Source organism: Candoia aspera, chromosome 1 (genome assembly GCF_035149785.1).
Source record: "Candoia aspera isolate rCanAsp1 chromosome 1, rCanAsp1.hap2, whole genome shotgun sequence".
Classification (NCBI taxonomy): domain Eukaryota; kingdom Metazoa; phylum Chordata; class Lepidosauria; order Squamata; family Boidae; genus Candoia; species Candoia aspera.
In genome coordinates, this window is record NC_086153.1 from 10,062,709 (window position 1) to 10,089,023 (window position 26,315).

Below are 26,315 nucleotides of genomic sequence, written 5' to 3' on the forward strand. Positions count from 1 at the left end.
GTTTTTTAATAAAGAGATTATAAGTAGCTACTGAAATGTGGATTTTTCACTTGTCTTTGCTCACCAGTTGTCCTACAAGGTCTGGGTTTAAAATGCAAAACAATACCAAGTAAGCTATCCATTAATTTCTACACTTAATGAGTGATTATTAAAAAATATTCTTTTTCTACTTTCCACTACTGTACATTAAAAAGAAATTCATACCATAATCCAGCCAACATCTTTTAGATATTCTTGACAGGACTTTGTTCAGTATGGACAGTTGTAACGACATGCTTGGAAATTAAAATGTTTTATCGTTAACAGTGAAAGTTAAAGGATGAGTTTTCTGTTTCTAAAAAAAAAGATTTGAGTGTAAAATAGCAGTTTCCTTGGTGGTTTGGTTCATTCCTCGAATGACAGTTGGATTAGTATAATCGTTGCACACTAGTGACATCTACAATAGACTAGCCATTAATTCAGAATGACATAAATACAGTATTATGATAGAGAATGTTCTTGGACACAACTGTTAGATTTGCTGGAGCATTACCTGTTTCTGCTCTTTTGCAAACAACTTGTCAAGATGCAAAGTAGATCAGTGTAGATAGAAGGTATAAGTTTTATATTATGTACAATTTCTGTTTTCTGACTTTATTCAATAATGATAAACAGCTCCAGGTTCTTCTTTGAGCATTTTCTGTCAGTAGAATTGTGCCATCTTTCCTTTATGTGTTGTCTTGACCTGTGGAATGGGAAGGTCTTCCTTATAGTCAGTTGTTTGCTTCCCATTTCATCTTTTTTCCTCCTGACCATTTCTGAAAATTACAAACAGAAGTTGCAATATTAGGTTACTCACAGTGGAATAGCTAGCTTTATGCTATCTAAATAATAAATAACTTCCGGTTTTCTTTTTATTCTTTTTTATTCTGTTAAAGTTTATCTTACATGCATGTACGTTATATTCTATGCAATAGGTTTTTTTTTTTTGTTTCTAATACAAGTTTACCTTTTTTTTTCCTCCATTAATTTTTTTGGGTTTAATATTGTATACTTTTTAGAAGATACCTATAGTATTGTTCTCTAAATGTACCTCATTTATTCATTTTCTATAGTACAATATTTTAGGTTTTTAGAAAGCCTAAGCAGTGTAGAATGCAGCCCTTATGAATTAATCTTTTTTGATATTAAACTTTTTTGATCTTTTGAGGGAGATGGGCAGTGATGAAATTCGGAATAAAAATAAATAAATATTAAGAGGTTCCATTCACCTTTTACTCTTTGAAAGGGAAGTAGCCATCTAAGTATGAACTGGAAATATCCCAAATCTTCGGATGACTCCAGACTACATGCAATTTAAATACATGTTAATCTCAGGCTGTGAAAACATAGAATTTCATCTTCCTTATCAAAATACCCACTTGAGGCTCTAATTTCATTTCCCTAAATCTCATTCAAATAAAAGTCCTAGTTGTAATCTCATTGTTCGGGTAATTGAAAACAGAGCTCGATGAGAGGAGTGCTGCCTTATCCATCAATCTCATTAAATATCTTTTCCCCAGAAGGTAAAAAGGAGGACCTGAATATGCCAAACATTTATGTTATTCAGCCATGAGGGAGACTTTCTATCCTTATGAGAGAATACAGAGAAGCTAGAGGAGTATGAATTGGGTAAAGAATGAGTTAATGAATTAAAAATTTTTTAAAAAGCAAGCAATAGATACTATCCTTAAACAAAGAAATTTAAAAAATAAGCATTTTCATCTCGAAACAGCTGTGCTAGAAACATTGGGAGATTTCAGTACTGTTTCTCAGTATTAAACAGAGACCAGTTTAAAATGCATATTTTAATCAGCTCATTGATTCAAGAATGTGCTTCACACCCAGTAACTGTTAATGACCATTATCTGTGGGTAATTTTTGCTGACTGTACTTCCTACATTTTATTTTTCATTTGACCTTGCCTTTTATTGTTTTCTTCCTTCTCTCCCTCCCTAACACTCTTACATATATAACTCTCAGGAAAATACTCCATGCATCTGGTAATATGGGTTGAGATCCAAGAAATCCTATGCTAATAGCCAATTTGTTAGTCTTTAAGGTACCATAAGACTTCTTGTTTGCTTACCCTGTCTGAAATAAACATTCATATCTATGGATTATGCATATTTTATATAATCTGCCTATAGATCTAACTAACCTGTTATTCATCAGGTTTATCTACTGACGGTTCTTAGCTGTAGTCTTAAGACTATGGCAGTTTTATTTTTATGCAATGTTTACCAGTGTAAGACTTACTGCCATGAAACGTGCTGATTATCTAGATAGTGTTTCAGGCAATCTGCCACTGAGTATCTGGGAAACAATCTGGAGAGCTTCTTACAGTTTTTCAGAGGAGGCTTCTGATTGTCTGCTGCAGGAAAAATGCCTGAGCTAGATGTTTGTATGACTGATCAGGACAATATAGGTTCACATGATGATGGTGACAATGACAACAATGATGATTTTTCAATTTGTAGACTTCTGAATCCCCAGGACTCCTGGTGGGTAATAGTGTTGCAGATCATTTCAGTAAACCAGCGAACTTGGTATTGACTGACATTTAACTTCATTATTAGCATATTAATCAAGTGAGATAGCTTTTATTTTACACGTGTTTGCAACCATTTGTAGTGATTCTTCATTAAGTTCCACATTTTTATGAAACTAGAAGTTGTTCTTCCTCTCTCCTTGAGTATGAAGATAACCCTAGCATGGGAGAAATGCTGTTAAAAAGTTATGATTTGTTTAATGACCTTGATCTCCTTTTTCAGAATGAAGAATTAGATAAGAAATATGCTGGGCTCTTGGAAAAAAAATGGACATCAGTTATAAGATTACAAAAGAAAGTAAGTAGATGCTTAAATTGATATGTCAGTGAAGAAAAATGCTGCATTGAGTTTTAAAGCAGTATTTAAAATAAACATTCTGATGAACTATATGTAATTTTTAATTACTGGTTTCTTACCTTAATATTTCACCTTTCTGCTAAGGAGCTCAAAGCAAAATGTATATGACCCTTCATCCGCCCTGCCCAAGGCTATTCCTATGAAGTAGGAGAGTTGGCTGAGAGTTACTGACTGGCTCAAAATTACCCAATGAGCTCTGTGTCAGGGATGTTCTTGAACCTGAATCTCCCACATCCAGGTTCAACATACAGCACTGTGCTCTCTTATAATTGTATTTAAAAAAGACTCTACCAAAGAGCATTTACTCTACTATGTAAAATATATAAGTTCTGTAGAGTAAGATTCAACAGCTTTGTTTTAGGGGGCCTATCAGGAAATAATATAGAGTAGTTCCCCCCAAAAAACTCTGGTATAAAAACACACAATTTATTGTTTCAATATCAAAATAATTCAGTAATTCAAATACTCAGTTATGATGCAGTTAGCTCTGATGCATTACCCAAATATATCATTGTTCCAGTACTTTGCAATGCACTGCCCACATATATACGATGGATAAGACCATCTCTGCTGGTAGGACTGCTGTTAGCAAAACAGATTTTTAAAATCCTTGGGTACTGAATATCCTATAAATTTAAATGGATGCATATTCTGAAAGAAGAGCTTTTTTTTTTTTTCCTAATGTGCCGATTAGCATCATGGTCTGGATACAGTGATACTGGGTATCTTTTCCAGTGCTTTTAATTTTAAAGCATTGAGAAAATACTTCCTTGGAAGTAAGATGTAATGATCCCAGAATTGGGTGCAACCAAGGGTGCACATGTTAAAGCAACAGAAAGGCAATCTTTCTTTTCCTTTTATAAAATGTATGTATGTGCGTCTCTGTGTGTTTGTGTGTGTGTGTGTATGTATGTGCATCTGTGTGTGTGTATTCACATTGCTTTAAAGAAGGCCCAACTCTGGATACCTTGGATAATAACAAAGAGGGTTGGAGGCTGAACAAAATACGTGTTGAACAAGTTGAAAGAGAGGTAGGAATTTACAGAAAAATACAGTTTTTCTGGGTTTGCTTAGCTTTCAGATTTATTGATGTTCCTAAAATTTAAACAAACCTGAAGGATTTGAAAGAAAATACTGGTAATTAAGGGATGGTATAACAAATGGGATTATCCAGTAATTTTTTAAGGGAAAATGGTGTATTTCTATTGCTCAGCTAAAGTTGGATTTATTTTGCTGTAGTAGTATTATTTAAAAAAAAAGACTGAATTGATTCAGAGTATCCAGGCAGATGATGAGTTTTGTTCAGTTCCTTTTAGAAAGCTATGCTGCACAACTTCATGACTGGCTGTAACAGCCTTTCCCCAACCAATACCTTCTAGACAGGTTGTACTATTAATCCCTTAATCCCTTTTGCTGTGATATCTGTGAATTAAGACATTTGTAATCCACTATATCTCATGAGGAGCAAGTTGAGGAAGTTTGGTATATAGATTTGGAGATGTGTTGTTTATTTGTTTAGTCGCTTCCGACTCTTCGTGACTTCATGGACCAGCCCACGCCAGAGCTTCCTGTCGGTCGTCAACACCCCCAGCTCCCCCAGGGATGAGTCCGTCACCTCTAGAATATCATCCATCCATCTTGCCCTTGGTCAGCCCCTCTTTCTTTTGCCCTCCACTCTCCCTAGCATCAACATCTTCTCCAGGCTGTCCTGTCTTCTCATTATGTGGCCAAAGTATTTCAGTTTTGCCTTGAATATCATTCCCTCAAGTGAGCAGTCTGGCTTTATTTCCTGGAGTATGGACTGGTTTGATCTTCTTGCAGTCCAAGGCACTCTCAGAATTTTCCTCCAGCACCACAGTTCCAAAGCATCGATCTTCCTTCGCTCAGCCTTCCTTATGGTCCAGCTCTCGCAGCCATATGTTACTACGGGGAACACCATTGCTTTAACTATGCGGACCTTTGTTGTCAGTGTGATGTCTCTGCTCTTAACTATTTTATCGAGATTTGTCATTGCTCTGCTCCCAAGGATTAAGCATCTTCTGATTGTCTGACTGCAGTCAGCGTCTGCAGTAATCTTTGCACCTAGAAATACAAAGTCTTTCACTGCTTCTACGTTTTCTCCCTCTATTTGCCAGTTATCAATCAAGCTGGTTGCCATAATCTTGGTTTTTTTGAGGTTTAGCTGCAAGCCAGCTTTTGCACTTTCTTCTTTCACCTTCATCATAAGGCTCCTCAGTTCCTTTTCGCTTTCAGCCATCAAAGTGGTATCATCTGCATATCTGAGATTGTTAATGTTTCTTCCAGCGATTTTAACCCCAGCCTTGGATTCCTCAAGCCCAGCACGTCGCATGATGTGTTCTGCGTACAAGTTGAATAGGTAGGGTGAGAGTATACAGCCCTGCCGTACTCCTTTCCCAATCTTAAACCAGTCCGTTGTTCCGTGGTCTGTTCTTACTGTTGCTACTTGGTCGTTATACAGATTCCTCAGGAGGCAGACAAGATGCCTTGGTATCCCCATACCACTAAGAACTTGCCACAATTTGTTATGGTCCACACAGTCAAAGGCTTTAGAATAGTCAATAAAACAGAAATAGATGCTTTTCTGAAACTCCCTGGCTTTTTCCATTATCCAGTGGATATTGGCAATTTGGTCCCTAGTTCCTCTGCCTTTTCTAAACCCAGATTGTGCATCTGGCAATTCTTGCTCCATGAATTGCTGAAGTCTACCTTGCAGGATCTTGAGCATTACCTTACTGGCATGTGAAATGAGTGCCACTGTTCGATAGTTTGAACATTCTTTAGTGTTTCCCTTTTTTGGTATGGGGATATAAGTTGATTTTTTCCAATCTGATGGCCATTCTTGTGTTTTCCAAATTTGCTGGCATACAGCATGCATTACCTTGACAGCATCATCTTGCAAGATTTTGAACAGTTCGGCTGGGATGCCGTCGTCTCCTGCTGCCTTGTTATTAGCAATGCTTCTTAAGGCCCACTCAACCTCACTCTTCAGGATGTCTGACTCTAGCTCACTGACCACACCGTCAAAGCTATCCCCGATATTGTTATCCTTCCTATACAGGTCTTCTGTATATTCTTGCCACCTTTTCTTGATCTCTTCTTCTTCTGTTAGGTCCTTGTCATCTTTGTTTTTGATCATACCCATTTTGGCCTGGAATTTACCTCTGATGTTTCTAATTTTCTGGAAGATGTCTCTTGTCCTTCCTATTCTATTGTCGTCTTCCACTTCCACGCATTGCTTGTTTAAAAATAATTCCTTATCTCTTCTGGCTAACCTCTGGAATTTTGCATTTAATTGGGCATATCTCCCCCTATCGCTGTTGCCTTTTGCTTTCCTTCTTTCTTGGACTACTTCTAGTGTCTCAGCAGACAGCCATTTTGCCTTCTTGGTTTTCTCTTTCTTTGGGATGTATTTTGTTGCCGCCTCCTGAACAATGTTGCGAACTTCTGTCCATAGTTCTTCCGGGACCCTATCTACTAAGTCCAGTCCCTTAAATCGATTCTTCACCTCCACTGCATATTCCTTAGGAATATTAGTGAGCTCATATCTAGCTGATCTGTGGGTCTTCCCTAATCTCTTTAGTCTGATCCTAAATTGTGCAAGAAGAAGTTCGTGATTGGAACTACAGTCAGCTCCAGGTCTTGTTTTTACCGACTGTATAGATGTCCGCCACCTTTGTCTGCAAAGGATGTAGTCAATCTGATTTCGGTGTTGTCCATCTGGTGAAGTCCATGTATAAAGCCGTCTCTTAGGTTGTTGGAGTTTGGAGATGACTGTTCTGTAATTATTCTCTAAGGCATATTTTAGTACATTTGTATGCATATATATACTTACAGGATATCTCTGCCTCTCCAATCAAAACCAACTCTGGGTGGCTAATTTACATAAATTTAGTTACGTAAATAAAGTTAACAAGTACAAAGTCTAAATAATAAAAAAATACAATTAAAAAATCCAGTGCCAGAGAAAAAATAAAACCCGACATCCATTAATTTCCAGATTACAAGAGCCAGCAGCTCACAAAATTCTCAGTCTGAACGCCTGTTGAAAAAGCCAGGGTGTGAAGGTTTTTTTTAATATCTTTTGCTATTTCTCTTTTGATTCTCTCGAAACTTAGGTTATGGAATTAGAATCCAAATTAAATGAAGCTAAAGAAGAATTTACATCAGGTGGGCCTCTTGGTCAGAAGCGAGATCCTAAAGAATGGATTCCCCGTCCTCCAGAAAAATACGCATTAAGTGGGCACAGGAGTCCAGTCACAAGAGTAATTTTCCATCCAGTTTTCAGTGTTATGGTCTCAGCTTCAGAGGATGCCACAATAAAGGTAGGACCTTCGGAACTTGCACACACACTTTGTATCTAAATGTTTGGTGCAAAGCCAGTATGGTTGAATAATAATGGCTGCTGGTCCTTTGAAACCTGATATTATTATCATCATCATCATCATCATCACCACCACCACCACCACCACCACTACCACCACCACCAGTGCATTTCTGGACACAGTGCAAGTCATCTGAGATGTGTCTTCAGATAACTTCTTTTTTATTGCCCCAGGAGTTTTTAGCATCTGACCAAAATAACAAGAACACACCATGTTTTGGTTGTAGCTGGCAGGGGGTGAGAACTAATCGATATGAACACTTACCTGAGCTTGAATCTCATTTTGCCTTGTTCTCAATCTAGAGTTGTAAAGATTTTTGAAAATGGTGGGAGAAAAGCAATAAAACTGGGAATATATATATATTTTTTAAATGCTATCCTTCCCCCAACCCTTTACATTTCTACCACTATTTATTATTTCATCTAGAATAGAAGGCGGCCATGGAGATGATTAGCTTTTACCCCTAGTTTATTATACTAGTTTTAAATTATTGGAGATTATTGGATTGAAAAATGATCTTATATGTTGCTATTATAGTTTAAAGTGATGGAGCCCAGCCTGGCCATCCTGATGAGAATTAGGGCTGTGTTTTGTTGTTAGAAAAAAATCTTGTCAAGGAAATAACAGTCCCTCAGCATGGGGCAGTATCATAAGTATGCTGACAATGCCCAGCTATATATCTTGACCCCAGGCCAAACAGACAGTGTGGTACAAGTGCTGACTCATTGCCTGGAGGCTGTTAGGGTCTGGGTAGGGTGGAACAGGCTCAGACTGAATCCCTCCAGGGCAGAGTGTCTTTGGGTATTGTGGAAATACCCTATTTGACTCTCCATGGGGTTATACTCCCCTATTAAACGTGGTTCACAATTTGGGAGTCCTTCTGGACTCAGCTCCTGCTCATTCAGCAGGTGGCAGCTGTGGCCAGGAAGGCTTTTGTGCAGTTACAGCTTGTGTGCCAATTTCAGCCTTTCCTGGATCAGGAGGCCCTGCTCACAGTCACTCATGCCTTAGTCACCTCCCAGTTGGGATTACTCCTTGGAAAGCATTTTGAAGCTATAGCTGGTACAAAACATGGGGGCCAGTCAATGATGGGTGGACCCCGATATATTCAGGTGATCCCATTGCTTCAGGAGCATTGCTTGCCAGTTGGCTTCCAGGTGCTGTTTAAGGTCCTGCTTGTCACCTTTAAAGCCCTGCATGACTCTGGACTGGGCTGTCTGTGGGACCACATTTTCCCATATTTATTTGCCTGTCTGAACAAGTTGAACAGGGTCAGCTCCTTCCACGTCCCGTCTGTATGAATTTGCCATCTCAAGGGGCCTTGGAAGCAGGTTTTTAAAAAATGTTTTTACTGCTGTTACCATACTCTGGAATTCCTTCCCCACCGAGTTCCATCCTGCTACTTCTTTCTGGGTTTCTGGAGAAGAGTTAAGACCTGTTTTTTTTTTCTGTCAAGCTCAGGAAGAAGGCATGCTATGATTGAAGATTTGAATTTGGCAGATGCATATTTCTGTACATTTTTCTTTTTCTTTTTTTTTTGTATAATTATGATACTGCATTTGGTTTATTTTATGGGTGGGTTTATTTATTATTTTTATGGGGAGGAGGTTGCTCAGTGATGTTTCTGATTGTTAGTTGCCCAGTCTTCCGGAATGGGCGGCATACAGATAAGTAAATAAAAGGCTGAGATGCCCTGTGTTGCTTCTAGAGTAAAGCTTCATGATATTATTTGGGAAAAAATAACATAATGCTTCCCTCTGAACCATTGAATTGTTAAGTATACTTTAAAAAAGGCTTTTGTGGTTTCAGGAGTTCCTAAGAATGTGGCTTCTGAGTCTAAACCATAGAAGCCCAGGAGAAACTCTGGAAAAAAAAAATGACAGGAAACTGATTGCCTCTTTTTTACTAGTTATAATCCTTAGTTCTTATATGCACTACATAGATTCAGCCATTTATATTTTTAGCTAACAATATTCTCTGCTTTTGGAGGTGACAGGAATCTCGCATGTTCCTGCAAAAGCCACATGTGTGAATCGGCCTGTCAAAGTGGAATAGCACTAAAAGTTTGTTCTCTGGCATATTTGCGGTATTGCTTGCAAACAATGCCTTGTTTTGATTCTAGGGGAGTACACTTAAAACTAATTTGAGAAGTTGTTAAGCTTTTTAAGCATATCTCATTACCCCTCTTTTTTTCTGTCAGAAAGAACATTTTCTCTACTATTAAATCTTGAGGAACTGGCCAGGGTTCTCAGGGATGTCAGCATTGCCACCGGCATATTAGATCCTTGTCCCTCCTGACTGATTAATGACCTTGTAGGAAGAGGCCAACTGCTGGCTTCAGGTGGTGACTAATTCATCCTTGAGTTGGCTGGTTGACTACTAGGAGGCCATGGTCTGTCCTTTCCTCAAGAAACTATCACTGGACCCAGCATTGCTGGAATTTTTTTTAACCCGTTTCCAGACTTTCCTTTTGGGGGACGATTGTGGAGGTGGTGGTATACAACAACTTCAGAGGGCCCTTGAGGAAGTGAATTACCCGAACCTTTTCAGTCAGATTTGAGGTCTGGGTACAGCACTGAGATAGTATTGATTATGCTTGTAGATGATCTTTTGGGAGTGGGGGACCAGGATAGGGGTGGCATGACACTCTTGGTTCTGCTTGGTCTCTCAGTAGCATTTGATACCGTTGATTATGGTGTCCTTCTGGTTTGTCTCTGGGTATTTTGTGGGGTGGCTCTAATTTGTTGTGGTTCTCCTTCTTTTGGGGCAGTTTCTAACTGTGTTGTTAGGAGGGAAGAGATCCAGTCCAAGTTCTTTGCTTTGTGGGGTGCCAGAGAATTCGACACTCTCCCCAATTTTATTCAGCATCTCCATGAAGCCACTGGCTGAAGTTATCTGCTGGCATGGGGTTTGGTATCATCAGTATGATGATGATATCCAGTTCTATATTTTGATCCTTAGCCAAATAAGCAATGCTGTAGAAGCCCAGTCCCAGTGTCTGGAGGTGGTTAAGGCTGTGGATGGGAAGAAAAAAGCTTAGGCCAAATCCTAGCAAGACTTGAGTAGCCTGGGTTTCAGGGACCTGCCAGCCACAGTGATTTACCACTGCTAGTTCTTGATGGGGTTGCATTGCTGGGGAGAACTGGTTTTTGGTTTTGGTGGTCCTCCTGGACTCTTGTCTCCAGCTCTGTAAGCAGACCGCAGCCATGACCACAAGGGCCATTGTACAAATTCATCTTTTGTGCCAATTGCATCCCTTCCTGGATTGGGAGGCCCTCTCACAGTCACTCATGCCCACCTGTTTGGATTGTCACAATATGCTGTGCTAGGGACTACCCTTGAAGATCACTTGGGAGCTGCAGGTGGTCCAAAGTGCAGCTGTCTAAGTAGCTATAGGAGCTACTGTTGGGCTTTTATAAAGCCATAAAATCATGGCTTTTCTCAGAGGCCTGGGATATGGTATAGCAGTTGGCTCCCTGATGTTGGCTAGTTGTGAGTATGTTTGTTTAGTTACCTTCCGAGATGTGCACCATGGGTTTTAATATTAATTTTCTCCTTTTGTTATTTTTACTTATTACTTACTTGGTAATTCTGTAAATTATTTAGAATCATTTTGTGATCGAGATAGCATACACATTGATTTACAAATAAATAGGTGTTACATAATTTTTCAGACAGCTGCTTTTGGAGCAAATGAGAAAAAATACATTTTATGGAGATCTGTATTTACCAATTTCTTGTCTAATTCTTAGGTATGGGATTATGAGACAGGTGATTTTGAACGCACCCTGAAGGGCCACACAGATTCTGTGCAGGATATTTCCTTCGACCATAGTGGCAAGCTATTGGCCTCTTGTTCTGCAGATATGACCATTAAATTATGGGATTTCCAGGGCTTTGAGTGCATCAGAACCATGCATGGTAAGGAATTGTAAAAAATCATTAGTAATCATAAGATGAAATAAAAACTAGGTATACTTCTCCCCTTTTCTGATGATGATATGAATAAGAGGACACCACATCCAGGATACTTATCCGAAGGCTTAGTTCTGATATGCAGCTTGACAGCCATGTTTTGGGGTTATCATACTTTGTGGAGCAGGTAGGAGTTCACATCCTTAAAAGCTTTTCCATGCAGTAGTGTCTTCTCCACGTGAATGCCATAGATTTATCCTAATCTCCCCTCTCATATATTAGCAGATCATTTACTGTGGTGGAGCACAACATGGGGAGACATGACTCATAGCCCTGGAAGTGGTGTGATCCAGTCCAGGCATATGCTTACCATGCTTGTCACTAACCTACTATGCTGCCTGGTGTATTTCGTTTCTTTCTTATTACTTCCTTTCTGATTGCATTTTAACTTAGCTGTAATAGGATTGAAATGTTACAGGTTTTGAGCAATATAATGCTAATGTTGAGTGGTTGCTGAAGGCTGTAATGCTTTTACTGTTTGTTTACTATGTGATGCTGTTAAAACTCGGTACCATTGGGAAGCATTGGATTTTGGTTCATTTTGTTGTTGTTATGTGTTCAGAAGCAGAAATAGTTTCTCTCTTCAGCAGTCCTTTGAATCAAAAACTTGCCTGTCCTCCATTGCAGAATTGTAGCAATGGCTGTGAGGCATTCTGATATTTTTGCTTCCTGGGGGTGTCTTTAAAGAGCCCCAGTAGGCAGAACATGTTTCTGAAAAAGAGTTTATTGCTTCTGGAGGAAGTAGAGTAGCACTGTTTCCAGCCTAGAACTAGAAAATGGGTGCTACTTTTCAAAAAGAGATAGTTAAAAGTGGTGGCTAATATCTACAAACTTTCTCCCTGGGAATTAGTGAGTGGAGAGGCTGACTGTTACCTTCCAGGTGTTGTGGCTTCAACCCAATTCCTGCCAGCCTCAGCCAGCATGAATAAGAGTAAGGATGTTGCTCTCCTATGCACTGATGATGTTACCTGGCCTGATAATGAAATGTCTGCAGGGAAAAAAAGCAAGTCAGAGAATACCAAGAATTCTTAGTGCCATGCATAATTTTTTATTTCAGTAATATTCTTCCTTCCCAACTTAAAAGTCTGCAATGCTTTGCCCTCTCTGGGGTTGCCAGCCCCCTGATCATTCAGCTACCCCTTTTCAGCCTCCTTTTCAGTTCTGCGGTGACCTTTTTTAAATGTGGCAACCCCCAAATTTTGATGTTCAGAACATAAGCACCTCTCAGTGCCCATTCAGATGACATAGTTTTGATTACAGAGCCAAAAAAGAATAGATGGTCTTGAGGATTGAAAGAACGGGCTGTTGTAAGTTGCCTGAAATCCATGGGGTCACTTGCCCTTCTTGGTTGCTGCAGCAATCTTTCCATATTTCGAAACGCTTGGGGATTCTGTCATGAAACCACTCCCTTGCTCTTCCCAGCTCCTGTTTGTGTGGTAATATCTGCAGGGCTACAGTCTTAAGGGCTGTGCTTCCTTGCTCAAGAACCTTGGGTGAAAATGTGTATTCTTGAGGTTTCAATTAGCATGCCACGCTTATTCCTCAGAAGTAATGCAGCACATCGTTGTATATAGTCAGGCAACTGCCAAAGCATACTGTGTGCTTTTTTCAGCAGCGCCTCTTGCTTGCCCCCTGAGGATTACCATATGGTAGCATGCTGGTTGAGATTGATGGCAGTTATAAGCTGGCACATCTGGAGGGCACCCAGTTGGGAAAGGCTGCCATACAGAATTGTGTGAAGGGGTGGATTAAATAATGATATTCACATACATAGTGATAAAATCACAGGAAAACTTAATGTGAGTGTGTGCTTTCTTTTTTTCTGTAGGTCATGATCATAATGTTTCTTCAGTAGCCATCATGCCCAATGGGGATTATATAGTATCTGCTTCAAGGGATAAAACCATCAAAATGTGGGAAATTCAAACAGGGTAAGAGCCTGCAGATACATTTATATGAAGGTGAAATGGTATATATGGTAGACATACCTTTAGGAGATGGGATGGACATTGCGGGGGAACCATTAGCTTGGCAGTGGAGAAACTGCATTTCATACAGAAAAACCCAGGCTGAATTCCCAGCATCTCTAAGTTAACAGGACCAAGTGGCAAGTGATAGGGAAGTCCAGTCTGTGATGAACGCCTACCCAAGTTTCCAACCAGACTCACACAAGAAGCTTATGGATATCTGATTTATTACTGGACAGTATGCAAGTTCAGGAGCAAAGCTGAGAATGGCAAAAGCGCGGGTCTTTCAAACAATGAAAGCTTAGACAGTTCCAATCCCTCCCCCCAGAGTCAGTAAGAGTTCACTCCCCGCAGCCTGCAGGTGTTCCTAACGGTTCCTGCCGGTCTTCGGGAAAGTGTCCTTGAACAGATGAGATAACCCAAATAGACATTCCAAAGTCTCTACATCAGTGCCTGGTGCAAAAGAACAAGGGCAGCTCCCTCCCAAACAGTAACACGTGTCAGCACCAACATGGCATGGGAACTGGTTACGATGTTCACAGGAACGTTGGAACAGGAACCATGACGCAGTCTGATGCAGAGCCAGCAAAGCTGCTCATCAGATGAACATAAGCTTTCTTTGGTTGCTGAGTTAGTAGATGACAGTCCACAGACAGATTAGTTTCTGATCTGTGGTGGGCTAGGCCACAACATATCCAAGTCTGGTTAAAGTATGTGCCCATTCTGTTCATGGCTTTGCGGCTCCTCCTGGAGTATTGGAAGGCAAAGTATTTCCTTTGCCAATACAAACTTCCATGCTGATTGTGTAGTACCACATGTAGGGCCTCTGTTCATGAAGAAGATGTGTTGGAGCAACATCTCTTCCAATGCTTTATAACATGGATTCCTGCCATATTATCTTCCTGAGCATGAGGGTATTCACTAGAAACAGACCGGTCTCTATAGCCAGCATGGTTCTTGTGTTTAAGCACAGAACTATACACATGAGAAATACTTTACTGGATTCTGGAACAGCAAATTGCCTATAAGAAACTTAGTCAGAGGGAAAACATTCAGTGCATGTAGAGTGATCATGTTAATTCAGCTCAACATTGAGTCACTCAGATTTGTACTTCATCCTGGTCATTTTGTTTTTTAAATATGGCCTTCAGCACTCCTCATAAAAATCAAGTGTTGCCTTCAACCTGTGTTGCCTTCAAGGTTACACAGTCCTGATGCAACAACTTTTCTACAAGAGGATGTATTTGTTTTGTATAAGCATAGTTCTTTTCATTTGTCTCACATGCTACAGCCCAGGAGCATGGGAAGTGTGATACATATATTTCTTTAGACTTGTGAGAAAAGTGATCTCAAATTTCCTGTCTTTCTTCAACATGTGGGATTTTTGATACTTTCTGTAGGATTGGTCTGATACTGCTAGCTGTTCTGGAAAACCTCTGAGACCATTTTGTGCTTCTGCTCAGATCTTTGTTTCTTTAACTGTTCTTCCCCCTTTGCCCTCCTTGTCTGTCTGTTCAAACCTCCTGTAGTCTTCCCAAACCAGTTTAATAACAAAAATTTCTGACCTGGGTTGGCAAGACTACAGGCTAGCTCTTTAAAAAAAAATTGCTGCAGGCACTTGAATTATCCTCAGACAATCAAGTTTATTGGTTCTGTTTTCTGTTGCAATGTTGCATTAATATATCTTTTCTTTCCTGTGAACAGCTACTGTGTGAAGACTTTCACGGGGCATCGAGAATGGGTCCGCATGGTACGGCCTAACCAGGATGGCACGCTGATTGCCAGCTGCTCTAATGACCAGACTGTGCGTGTCTGGGTGGTAGCAACAAAGGAGTGCAAAGCTGAACTTAGAGAACATGAGCATGTAGTAGAGTGTATTTCCTGGGCTCCTGAGAGCTCCTACTCCACCATATTGGAAGCTACAGGATCTGAGGTAAGAGGGTTCCACTTAGGAGAGCATCCTTATTGGTTTGGCAAGCTTTTCTACTTGAGAATTGGATATGATTTGGCCTTTCTCCCAAGGGAAGTCTTCTTTCTCCTCTCTTTAATGTTGTATGGTGAAGACTTTCAATTTCAGGCAGGATTGTGTGATATCAAACTGTCTAAATACTTTCTCTTTTTGTGAGGCATTGCAGTGTCATTCTATTATCTCGTTGGGGAATTGCAGGAGCTGTGGGTCTAAAACATTTAGAGGGCCTAGATAGCGTCAGATTGGGGAAGAACTGGGTACAGTCCTGCTACTTCGGGGGATTGGTATTGTTTTAAAGCAGATGATAGATTTTTTGTCATCTTCATTTTTTTCTTCTGTAAAAAAACGTGGGGTGGTATCAGGGCTTATTTAAAATCATTTGTAATCCCTCCTTTCAACTATAGCCTGTAGTTAACAAAACAGGTGCAAGCAACAAAAAAAAAAGTCTTGTGATCACCTGTAAACGTTATTATGTGAACTATGGCATAGGCTTTCTTGGACTAGAATCAACAATTAAGGTTGTTAAAAAAGGTAGTAAAGATTTTAAAAATGACTAAATTCAAATATAAAACAGTGACAGTTGATTATTAGGCAGTAGAGGGATTGTTACGCTATCTGTCCTTAACAGTTAAGGTTAGTTTTTAGCTTAGCACTGCAGTGAAGCATGAATGGAAACTAATTGAATGTCTCTAAGGAGAGTATCAGTAGGGCCCACCACTGAGAAGGCTCTTTCCTTGATAACATCTGGCCGTAGGATGCTAAGGGCCTTAAGGACAGGGATGTGAACGACGAGCACGGTAAACAGAACTGATTCTGCGGATGACCTGCTCCCTTGTGGAAGATCTGCAGCAGCAATTCTTCATTTTGCTTTCCAGCCAGTTGGAAGTCAATGCAGAAAAGCTGTTGTTTCTTCTAATTGTTTTTCCTTTTTTTTAATTATTAAGAACTTTATTCATTTTCAACATACATAGTTACAATACAATATAAAAAATACAGAAAAGCAAGAAAAGATAGCTAAAAAACAAAGAAACTGCATGTGATGTAAAAAAAATGAAGCCTTCATTGTGGGTTTTAGTGACTAAATGGTTTGCTTTGAAAGGAACAATATTAATGTGGTCAATTATGGGTAAGAGATTACATCTCAGATTGTATTTATACCTGCACGGGAGAAATGGGAAACCATCTTTTGTTTGTTTTCTAAGTGTTTTTCCAAATAAATCACATCACACTAGCCCAAGCCTTGCACTTAATAGATGGAGGCAAACAGGTTGATGGGAGAAGAGCTAGAATAATGGATGCGGTTAGAGTGGGTAAATGTAGTGATTGCTGGTCCCATTAGCAAATTTTGGGTTACTGCTACTTGGCACGGGGAATCTGGCTATACTCCTATGGAACTATACCTGCACCGCAGTGCATTCTGTACAACAAGTAGGCAGTGTGTGAAGTTCATTTTTGCAATGTGATTAGAAGCATCTCTCCATCCTAATGCATCCTGCACCACCACCATTTTTTTTTCTTTCTATGTAAAATGCAGGGCAGGCTTCTCGGTTCAATTCCTACATGTACCAGCTCCCCTATGAAAACTCATTTACTAGATTTAAAAAAAAACCTTTAGAATGGCAGCATAAAAGGAATACCATCATTTTGCCTTTATTGTGATCAGGATTGAAGCTTTTTTAATTTCTAAAAAGGATTTCCAAGCATGCTTGTCTTGGTCATTTCTCTCAGCTGACTGTTTTTTTCCCCCCACAGCCCTGAACTGGCTCAATGCTGGAATGAGAACCAGAAGCCTTCAGGGCTGAAGGAACTGTTAGATTCCAGTATCTGTTTAGTAAGAGCCTATTCTGGCTTTGCTGTTAAGGGAGACAAACAGTCATGGCGGCTGAATGAATATTCAGATAACTTGTATTATCGTAGTAATACTCATACTTTGGCTGAATGTAGATCAGCCTTCCCCAGGGTGGATCCCGCTAAGTTGAGACCCTGCCTTGCAAAATTCCCAGTCAGTATTCCCCACATTTCTGAAGGGAACCAGCTTGGGGAAGGCTGGTGTAAAAAGTAGCCTTTTGTCTGAAGTTCTGTTTTCATCTTCGACATTCAAGAGTAGACCATATGGCAAAGTGCCTCGGGCTCCCTTTCCTGGCATGTGAATGATGATGACCTGGTTTCTGCTTAAGTGTCTTTAATGTCTCATGTCCCGGTTACTCTGGATTTCCACATGTTATCTTGGAGGAGTCTCTTAATCAGTTCTTGTGAACCTCTAAATGAAATGGGTTTCCTTGAGGAAGGAAAAGGGGAGGCAAATTAGGGAGGCCTTACCATTGGTGAATGGAAGTATCCAACTGCTCTGTTCCAGTGCAAAGAGTTGTTTCAAGTATAATTGCACAATATCTTTTTTTAATTAGCTGAAAAAAAATCCCTGAGTAGTTACCTCTAAAGTTGACCAGAACTCTTCAAATTGGATGTTAAAAGGGTGAGGGGAGAAGATACACTTGAACATAATGGAAAATCCCCAAGTGACTCAACATCATGCTGTCAGATATGTTGGGACTCCAGCTCCTAGAGTTCCCAGCTAGCTCTTGGCCAGACTAGTAGGAGATTCTGCAAGTTGTGGATCTAACCCATCTGAGGACACCTGAGCCATGGATTACATTGTACCTAATGCAGAAAACATGCTGAAGTGAAATACAGCATTCTCTTTGTTTTGAAAATGTGAGAGCCAGGAGTTTCCCGCTAACTGGAAGACAGAAATCCCAAACACAGAAATCCTTACGCTGGCAAAGCTACAGTATCTAGTGTGGCTGTGGGACATCTTCAAAGCATCTTCCCCTCAGTTCTAGAATTACTTTCCTCAACGTGTCTTCTCTGTTAATGAAAGCAACCCCCAATCAGTAAAGACAGAGTTACCAGTTCATTAAGTGAAAAGGGGGAAAGAAGCTCTCCACAGAGTTTATTATAGAGGGTTTATTATAGAGCAATGTTTTGTTGAATTGGAGGGATTTACTGTTGTTCTTTCAAATGGATGATTTGTGCTCGTTGGCTGAAACTAAGTAGCTCTGTTGTTTTTTATTTTATTTCTCTACCACTCTTCCTCCCAGAGGAGCCTTGAGCAATTTGCAAGCAAATAAAAAGAAAGTCCTAAATGAAACCATCATGAAAAAACCACTATGAACACAGTAAAGATAAAAAAGAATAAAATTCATTTAATAAAACAGAAAAGCAAAATAATAGGCAGTCATTCAGTCCAGGTATGTTATATCTTGAGCGCTGAAGCTTGGCATAGATCGTCCTTACCATTGAAGCCACCTGCTTCTAGAGACAGATTAAAGTCAAGGAAAACACCCAGTTATGCATGTTTTCCTTTGGAAGGACTGTTATCTCCACATTGTTTACTTACTTTTTCATGCAGTGTATCGAATTTTTACAAAATGTTCTCTTTTTTTCTGTAGAGTAAGAAGAGTGGTAAGCCTGGGCCTTTCCTGCTTTCCGGATCCAGAGACAAGACCATCAAGATGTGGGACGTTAGTACTGGCATGTGCCTTATGACACTTGTAAGTTCCCTGAATATCCTTTTCTCTGTTCGTCTGCTCTGCAACTCTGTGTAGTTGCTACATGAGGGAATAGATCTGTACTTCTTACGGGGTGAGTTCAAGCATTCTCCGAGGAATCCAGTTGCACACATCGGAATAAATAGAATTGGGAGAGCTTGAAGGAGGACTGGAAAAACAGGTTACTGTTTCTATCCAAGAAACTTTTAAGTGCTGTTAATTCTAGTACAGCACATTTGGGGCCAGGGGCAGCATAATCTGAGCTCTGGATTTTGATTTGTGTTGTTCATCTTCAGATGTGCATAAACGATCTGCTTGTGACTGTGTGTTTTTCTGTCTCACTTAAAAGGTGGGCCATGATAACTGGGTACGTGGTGTCCTGTTCCACTCTGGTGGTAAATTTATTTTGAGCTGTGCCGATGACAAGACCTTACGTGTCTGGGACTACAAGAACAAAAGATGCATGAAGACTCTTAATGCGCATGAACATTTTGTTACCTCGTTGGGTATGTATGTGCCTTAAGTGTGCTGGTAGCATGCTCAACTGAGGGCATCGTAGCCTTCCTCCGTACCTGGGAGCTGGGCGTGTATGCTGAACACACCACACCTCAACCAAATAACAGTTGGTCATTTGACTGGCCCACAGCAACCATATCAACAAATGCCCATCATCTCAATTTGCCTCCAGCAATAATCTGTAGCTCTTGCAAGGAAATTCAGGTTATTTCTTTGATCCTGTCCATACACATTCATCCTGGGCTTTCCTGCCTTCTACTTCTGGCCTTGCCAGGCAATTTTTTTCTGCTCACTTTGCATGCTCATAGAGTGAATTGCTCTTCCTGGTCATCACCGCAGGAGAACTGTCAGCCTTTATTTTGTCCTGGAGCAGTGGATTAGTTCTCCTTACTGTGCATGGTACTCTTCATAAACCATCTCCAAACTATAATTTGAAGGTGTCAGTCTTTTCTCTCAGCATTCAGCTTTCATAGTTGCACATAACAACAAATGGAAAACCACTGCTTCAACTATTCTGATCTTTGATGTTACTGAAATACTCTTACTCTTCAGGATACTTCTCACTGCCTTCCTCCCAAGGCTTAACCAAACTATTTCTCCTCTTTGATGGAAATTTATAGACCAAACTTTTATAATCTCTGGACTGCGCACTTTTTGTTCCAGAATTGTTGACAGAAATCTACTGGTACTTTAACTGCTTCTTCTCCTAAAGCTTTTAAGAGTTCATCTGTCCCTGGTGTTTTTTCTGTTTGATAGTTGATCTGTTGCTGCTGTAGTTCACTTTCTGATCCACCTGGTTCCTGAGCAGATTCCCTTTCTTCAGAATGAGAGTTTCTCATTCTGTAATCATATTTGTAAGGGTATAATCTTACAATTTATAAGCGCATAATAATATAATAAGGGCATCATCTTTCCATCTTCTTTTAACTTCATTTCCCTCTGCTAGGTCTCTTCCATGTATTGTTGAGCAGACCTGCTTCAACTGTCAACTTTCCCATAGTTCCTCTGAAATGCCTCTCGTCATCTTTTTCTTGTTAATGTCCTCTGTTTGTCGACATTCTCGGTTGAGGTATCTATCTTTGTCCTTCGTTGTTTAATGCTGAATACTTGTGTGCGATCATCATACTTGTTGCCCAAGGTTTTTATTCTCCTTTTTTCCCAGTTTATCATGCTAGTCTTTTCTGAAAATCATTTGAATAATTTTTCCTTTGAAATTTAGGGAATATTTGTTCCCCCTTTGGTTTTCACAGTGTTTCTTACTATTGGCTCCTCTCTCTTTTGAATAAATTAAGTGTACTGACTGTTTCTTATGTTCTGACTGTGTATCTTCCAGGCCAAATCTTGCTAGTACAGCTACTCTTTAGTCTTCTAGGTTTAACTGGTATATTTGACACAGTAATGTGTGGTTTGTTCCACAATTTGTTCCTGGAAGTATCTTGACTTCTTTCAGATTCTGGATGTCAGCTTCATTCTTGGAACAGCATCTTTCTTTCTAGCCGTATTGTTCCCAATGCTCTGGTCATAGGTGACACACCCAAAGAGTCAGGCCGTTCCCCATTTCGAGGATTCTGAGCTTAAAGCAAAACACTTATATTTCAAAGGTTTGTTGCAGAGAAACACAGCCACCCTGGAACACTTGATGGAGTTTTAAGTGGACTTTTTTGTTCCGAGCATGAAACAAAACTCATTTCCTGTTTTGTTTGTACCTCTACTTCAGAGACTGTTGCTTTTTCTCCAGCCCAGCCCAGCCTTTGTTCTCAGAGCGCATGGAAGCAAATACACATTCCTCATGCAAGCCACTGCTAGCTTGCTGTGCTAACCAGTACAAATGTTACAGTTGTGTGTGTGTGGTGGTGGGGTTTCGATACTTAAATTTTGCTGTTTGTGGCTTGCTGCCTGGCTCTAGAAGGGTTGGATGATTGGCAACAAATTCTTACACTGTGCTAATGAGCTAACCTGGTATCCTTTCTTGCTACCCTTCACTTAAAACCCATAGTATCCTTGGAATACTTGTACATAGGGCAAACTGGTATTCCACCTCCTGAAAGTCTAAAGCTGGAGGGGGAAAGGTTCTTGGAAGGAAACAGAAGAAGCATGTCCTTATCTGTCGGGAACCATGATAGGAATTTGAAGGTTCAGGCAAGAACCGTATGTTAGCACCAGCCTTGTATGTCCTCATATTCCGTGTGCTTGATTTGTAGTGTTTTAGACATACTTGGCAATAGCGTCTATAGTCCAAAGAACCTTATAATAAATTAGACACTCATGGCATATGAGTCTGAAGCCCCATACCTACTGAATTACTCAGGAGCCACAGCAGAGAGGAGAAGAGCTTCTCAAAACTTAAACAGAAGATACCTGAGCTCTCACTTGTACTGGTGGGGCACTTTTTGCAACTGCATAAAAATAGGCCAAGATACAAAGAGGTGCCTGACCAGCTCCTTCTACTGTCCCTTTCTCTTTACCCCCTTGGTAGACGGTATTATTGAGGGCTATCTTTTACAGGTAGTCCTTGCTTAACGACTGCTTGTTTAGCAACCGTCCAGAGTTACAATGCTACTAAATCTGACTTAAAACTGTTCCTCACCCTTATGGCCGTCACAGTGTTCCCACAGTCACGTGATTGACATTTTCAACCTTCCCAGGCAGCTTCTGATGAACAAAAATCAGTAGGGAACTGCGTGGTTCACTTAACAACCCTGTGGTTTGCTTAATGACTACAGAGATTCGCTTAATGGCTGCCACAAAAATGGCTGTAAAATCTGATCTGGATTTGCTTAGTGACCTAAATTCCGGTCCCGATTGTGGTCATTAAGCATGGGCTACCTGTAATTGTTGCTTTTGTTTGGTTAAGTTGATTTGATTGGAGCATGTACTTTTCGTTTTATTGGTAAGAGCATGGCCTCCAGCTGATTGATTGACTTTAAAACTCTGGAAACTTGGGAGTGAAAAACAGTGAAGAAAACAATTATCTGGCACGGGAAGGGGGAATATCTCTAGGATGTCACTTGTCCTTGGTGCTTTATATAAGTATTGGCAGCATTTCATTTCATTCCGGGTTTTTTTTTAATTGTCTGACCTGACCCTGATGTCCTGCAGATGTGAGGGATTGGAATAGTTCCAGTAACCACCACAGTCCAAGCCATAATCCTTTTTATTCGTTTTTAATAGAGTTACACTAGGCATGCTAACTTTCTTCTTTCCTCTTCCTCGCAGATTTCCACAAGACAGCACCCTACGTGGTCACCGGCAGCGTAGATCAAACAGTAAAAGTGTGGGAGTGCCGTTGATTGAATTTACATCTGACCCCCCTCCCTTCCCTCTCCCTCTGGATGCACTCGGATACCATGGTTACCCATTGAGCTCTGTTTAAAATAAATATTGTCCTTTCATGTAAATTATTCTGGATGTAGATTGAGCTTATTAAATGTTACACACAAAGTATTCATGCATGGTGAATCCAAATTGTATACTGTAAATTTACATACGTTGTCTAGAAGTACCATAGGTTAAAGAATTTGGGCTGGCATTGGTCACATCAGACCTAAGAAGGCAGAAGCTGGTTGGTTGAATTAGGGGCACTTAAACTGGTGACAGCAAAATCTTTCTGTGCTGGGTAAGCGGAATCCCTGACTCTGCTGTTGGTGGTGCCTGTTACCAAGTGACTCATACGGGGTTCTTTTGCGGGGGGGAGGGTTCTGTCAGAAACACGTTTCTCTGTAACATCACTTCAGTATGCTTAAGAAATCTAAGGATACTAGATTTAAAAAAAGCTGCAACTTAGAATCTTAAATGTAATTAATGGAAACAAATAAAGTCTCTGGTTTTTTTTTTCCTGTCATGGTATTTGCCAAATCAATAGGATATATTTTTATTTTGGTTTCCTATCAAGTTTTTAAAAAAGGAGAAAAAAGTTAGTACGTTGATACTAACGAGCTGCAATATAGGAAGAGAACCTTGGTATGATGTGTGTATTTTTTTTTCTCCATTTGGTTGTCAGACTTCCTTGCATTCTCACATTTGATGCTTCGCGCAAAACCTGTTGTAGGAGGCTGCCAGTCTTGCTCTTTCTTAGCTACCACTTGGAGCAGTTAGATGTAAATCTCCCAGTTGACTCCTGAGGATTCAGCCATGCTGTCTTTCTGTTGGCTTGGATTAGGGTTTCAGCTTTGTGCATGAAAAGCCATCATCTCTCCACCCCACCCCACCCCAAAAAACCTGCTAGATGTTCATTAAGTGGGACAATTCTGCACCCCCCTCCTTTTCCAGTTAGTAACTTCTCAAAGCAGGTGATCACAGATTTCTGAACATTTTGTGGAGAATTTAGCAAGCTAACAAAAAAGAAATCTCATTACAGCAAATGAAGAAGGGCTATGTGCTGATAGCTTGCAAGCTTCTAGATAATGTCACAACCACATTTTGTTCCTTAAACACCCACAACCTACTCTTTTTGGGGAAAGGCAAGCTGCAGTATCCTATTTCAGTGCGGAAAATTTGAAGAAAAGTCCTGATTGTCCCCGGTGCCGATCTTCTGAAGTAACAGATGTACTGATCCCATTTATCAGCATTATGGGTCAACTCCTGTTTTACACCATAAAGTCCAATCTTAACTAATCAGGCATATCTTTTTTTTTTTTCAAATCCACTTCATATTAATGTAAGAAACTGCCCATCAGATGTATTTTAACAGGCAAGGGTATTTGCTTTTATTTGTTCTATGGCTTTTAACAAACAAAAAGCAAAAAATGTGTCCCTTAAAAAAAAAGTAACGGAAACGCACGGTTGGAGGATTGAAATGCATGTCAAGAGAAAGAATGCTTGATCTCACACATTGGTTCACCCCACTGGTTTTTTTTTATGCTGGGGGCATCTGGGTTTCTTACCCAGGAACTAGAAGACCAAAGGCAGTTAGAGGGTAGAGGCTAGGCCGGGATGTCCTCTGACTCTGGAGAGTCCAGTGGCATTTTATGGTCAGTAAAAACTTTCTGCTGGTGGACCTTGGATATTGGAGGTCTTCTACTTTAAAGTGATGGCTCTTTTTGTTTTTTGAGCATGTAACAGGACCTAACAGCTGAAAAGTAGTTCTTGGCCAGATGTAGTGACTCTAATGATTTTTTTTTAAGTTAAAGTAATTATATTTGCATAATCAATGAAACAAGGGTACCTTACTAATGGAGCTTACCACTGTTGTGTTTTTCTTCTACGGAAACAGCAAGCAGCAGTTGAGGCAAAATATTCTTTCTCCAATTAGTCTGGGGAAAAAGAACTTGCTTCAAAGAAATTGGAACTTGCAAAATTGCCACTTAATTGATAGTCCATCTCCAGTAAGCAGTGAATTCTCAGGGATGGTTGTGGGTTTAACTAGCAGTTAAAGCCACGTTTTAAACACAAAACTAAATGGGAAAGAAATTCACTGTTGAAGCATTTGGCCATTCAAAAACAGGCAAAGTGGCTGAAAAGCACCAGCTTTGTGTACAGACAGATCTCTGTGTCTGTTCAGTTGCAAGCAGTTTTTCTCGGACCATTCCAGAACTGCATGAGCTGAGACCGTGCCTGGGAGAAGTCCTAGGTCCGTTTCTTCTCCCCTTTTTGGTTCTTTTGCTGAAAAAAGTGCAAACTTTTTTTTTTTTTTTAGTTTTTTTGGTGGTTGGAACACAATCCAAAAACTTAAATCTTGGAGCAACCTGCACTTTACAATTTTTTGTTTTAAAAGCCGTCCTACTTTCGTGTGTGGTGTGACCAATGATGTGCCCAGAGCACTAATAATGAAAAATTAAAAAAACAACAACACAAAATACTAGTTGCTAGCAAGTTGTCAAGAGCTGTGGAGCACTGTAGTATTTTGAAAGCTTTGGCGATTGCTCCCCTGCCCCTGCCCCCCCACCCACCCCAAATCCTTTCCCAGGTCTTTTCTGTCAGCCTTTCCTTCTGTTTGCCTCTTACCTTTATGTCAGTTGAACAGTTGGTCAAATCATTCTTAAACGGCCTTTTCTCTTTCCCCTCTTCACCATCACTCCACAGCCTGATCCACGAAAGCTATTTGAATTGATAATATTTTGCGTTGGGTTTCACACATAGTTGTGGTTTGAAAATCCTGAAATAAGGTTTGGAATGTGAAATAGACCGAATTTGAAAAGGAAAAAAAATCCTCTATGATTTCACAGTTACGTTTTTTTTTTAAAGATGCCCAGGGTACTAGCTACTGCAAATCTCTGTTAATGATGGTGTATAAAGTTAGAAAAAGTGGTTGGGGAGAAAATGGGGTAAGGGTGATAAAAATGTTGAGCTGGATTTAGCAAGTCACAACTGGATGTTAAGTGAGCTCCCCATCCTTTTTTCTCTGTCCCTGTAACTGCTTTCTTGTCCTAAGCACATCCTTAGAATTTTCCAAAGTTCTTTCTGGAGGTAATTAGCAAAATTGTCCATGTTTTAGAAGTTTGATCCTGACACTGACAAGAAGACAAAGAGTTTTTTTTTAAAATCCAGTAAGAGCGATGTAGAAATGGCTATTGGAGAACTTTGTTCCTCAACCCCCAGAATGTAGGAGTTAACTGAAGATATTGACACAATTAAAATTTAAAAAAATCAGTAAAGGAATGTATATAATACTGCTCTGTGTTTTACAGTAAGATTTGTTGCTCTCAGACTGTGTAAAACAAAATTTATTCATGTTTTCTGCATATTAAAACAAAAATCTTATTGTACCAATTGGTAAACTATTAAATGAATATAAAACTAAATGTGTTTCTCTTTTGTTTAGGTGCAGAAAAGATTGGATGATTTTATGATTTGCCTTCCGTGCTTGCTGTTAGGGGAAAAGCAGATGTAAATGGTCTCAAATTTCAGTGTAGAGGAGGACCCTATTGACCTGATACTGTTAATGCTGTAAGCTGTGTGGTTGGTCCAATGGAGTGGAGGTAATGCCAAGGCTTGGGACAGGGGCTGATGAGTTTGTGCTGCACACGTTTCCTTGCCACCCGGAGAGGAGTTCCCGTTCACTCCCTGCTGAC

General features: G+C 40.1%; 1 protein-coding gene across 1 annotated transcript in view; it reads left to right on the top strand.

The window, feature by feature from the left end:
• PAFAH1B1 (platelet activating factor acetylhydrolase 1b regulatory subunit 1) overlaps positions 1 to 26,045 on the top strand; it is a 56,760-nt gene extending 30,715 nt beyond the window's left edge. Inside the window, exons 4-11 of the mRNA XM_063297099.1 lie at positions 2,793 to 2,867; positions 7,064 to 7,270; positions 11,083 to 11,251; positions 13,134 to 13,236; positions 14,977 to 15,205; positions 18,691 to 18,792; positions 19,139 to 19,295; positions 22,522 to 26,045. Coding sequence (XP_063153169.1) covers positions 2,793 to 2,867; positions 7,064 to 7,270; positions 11,083 to 11,251; positions 13,134 to 13,236; positions 14,977 to 15,205; positions 18,691 to 18,792; positions 19,139 to 19,295; positions 22,522 to 22,595 — 1,116 coding nt within the window. The 3' untranslated portion in view covers positions 22,596 to 26,045. The remainder of the gene's footprint in view (positions 1 to 2,792; positions 2,868 to 7,063; positions 7,271 to 11,082; positions 11,252 to 13,133; positions 13,237 to 14,976; positions 15,206 to 18,690; positions 18,793 to 19,138; positions 19,296 to 22,521) is intronic.
• Positions 26,046 to 26,315: the final 270 nt, after the last annotated feature.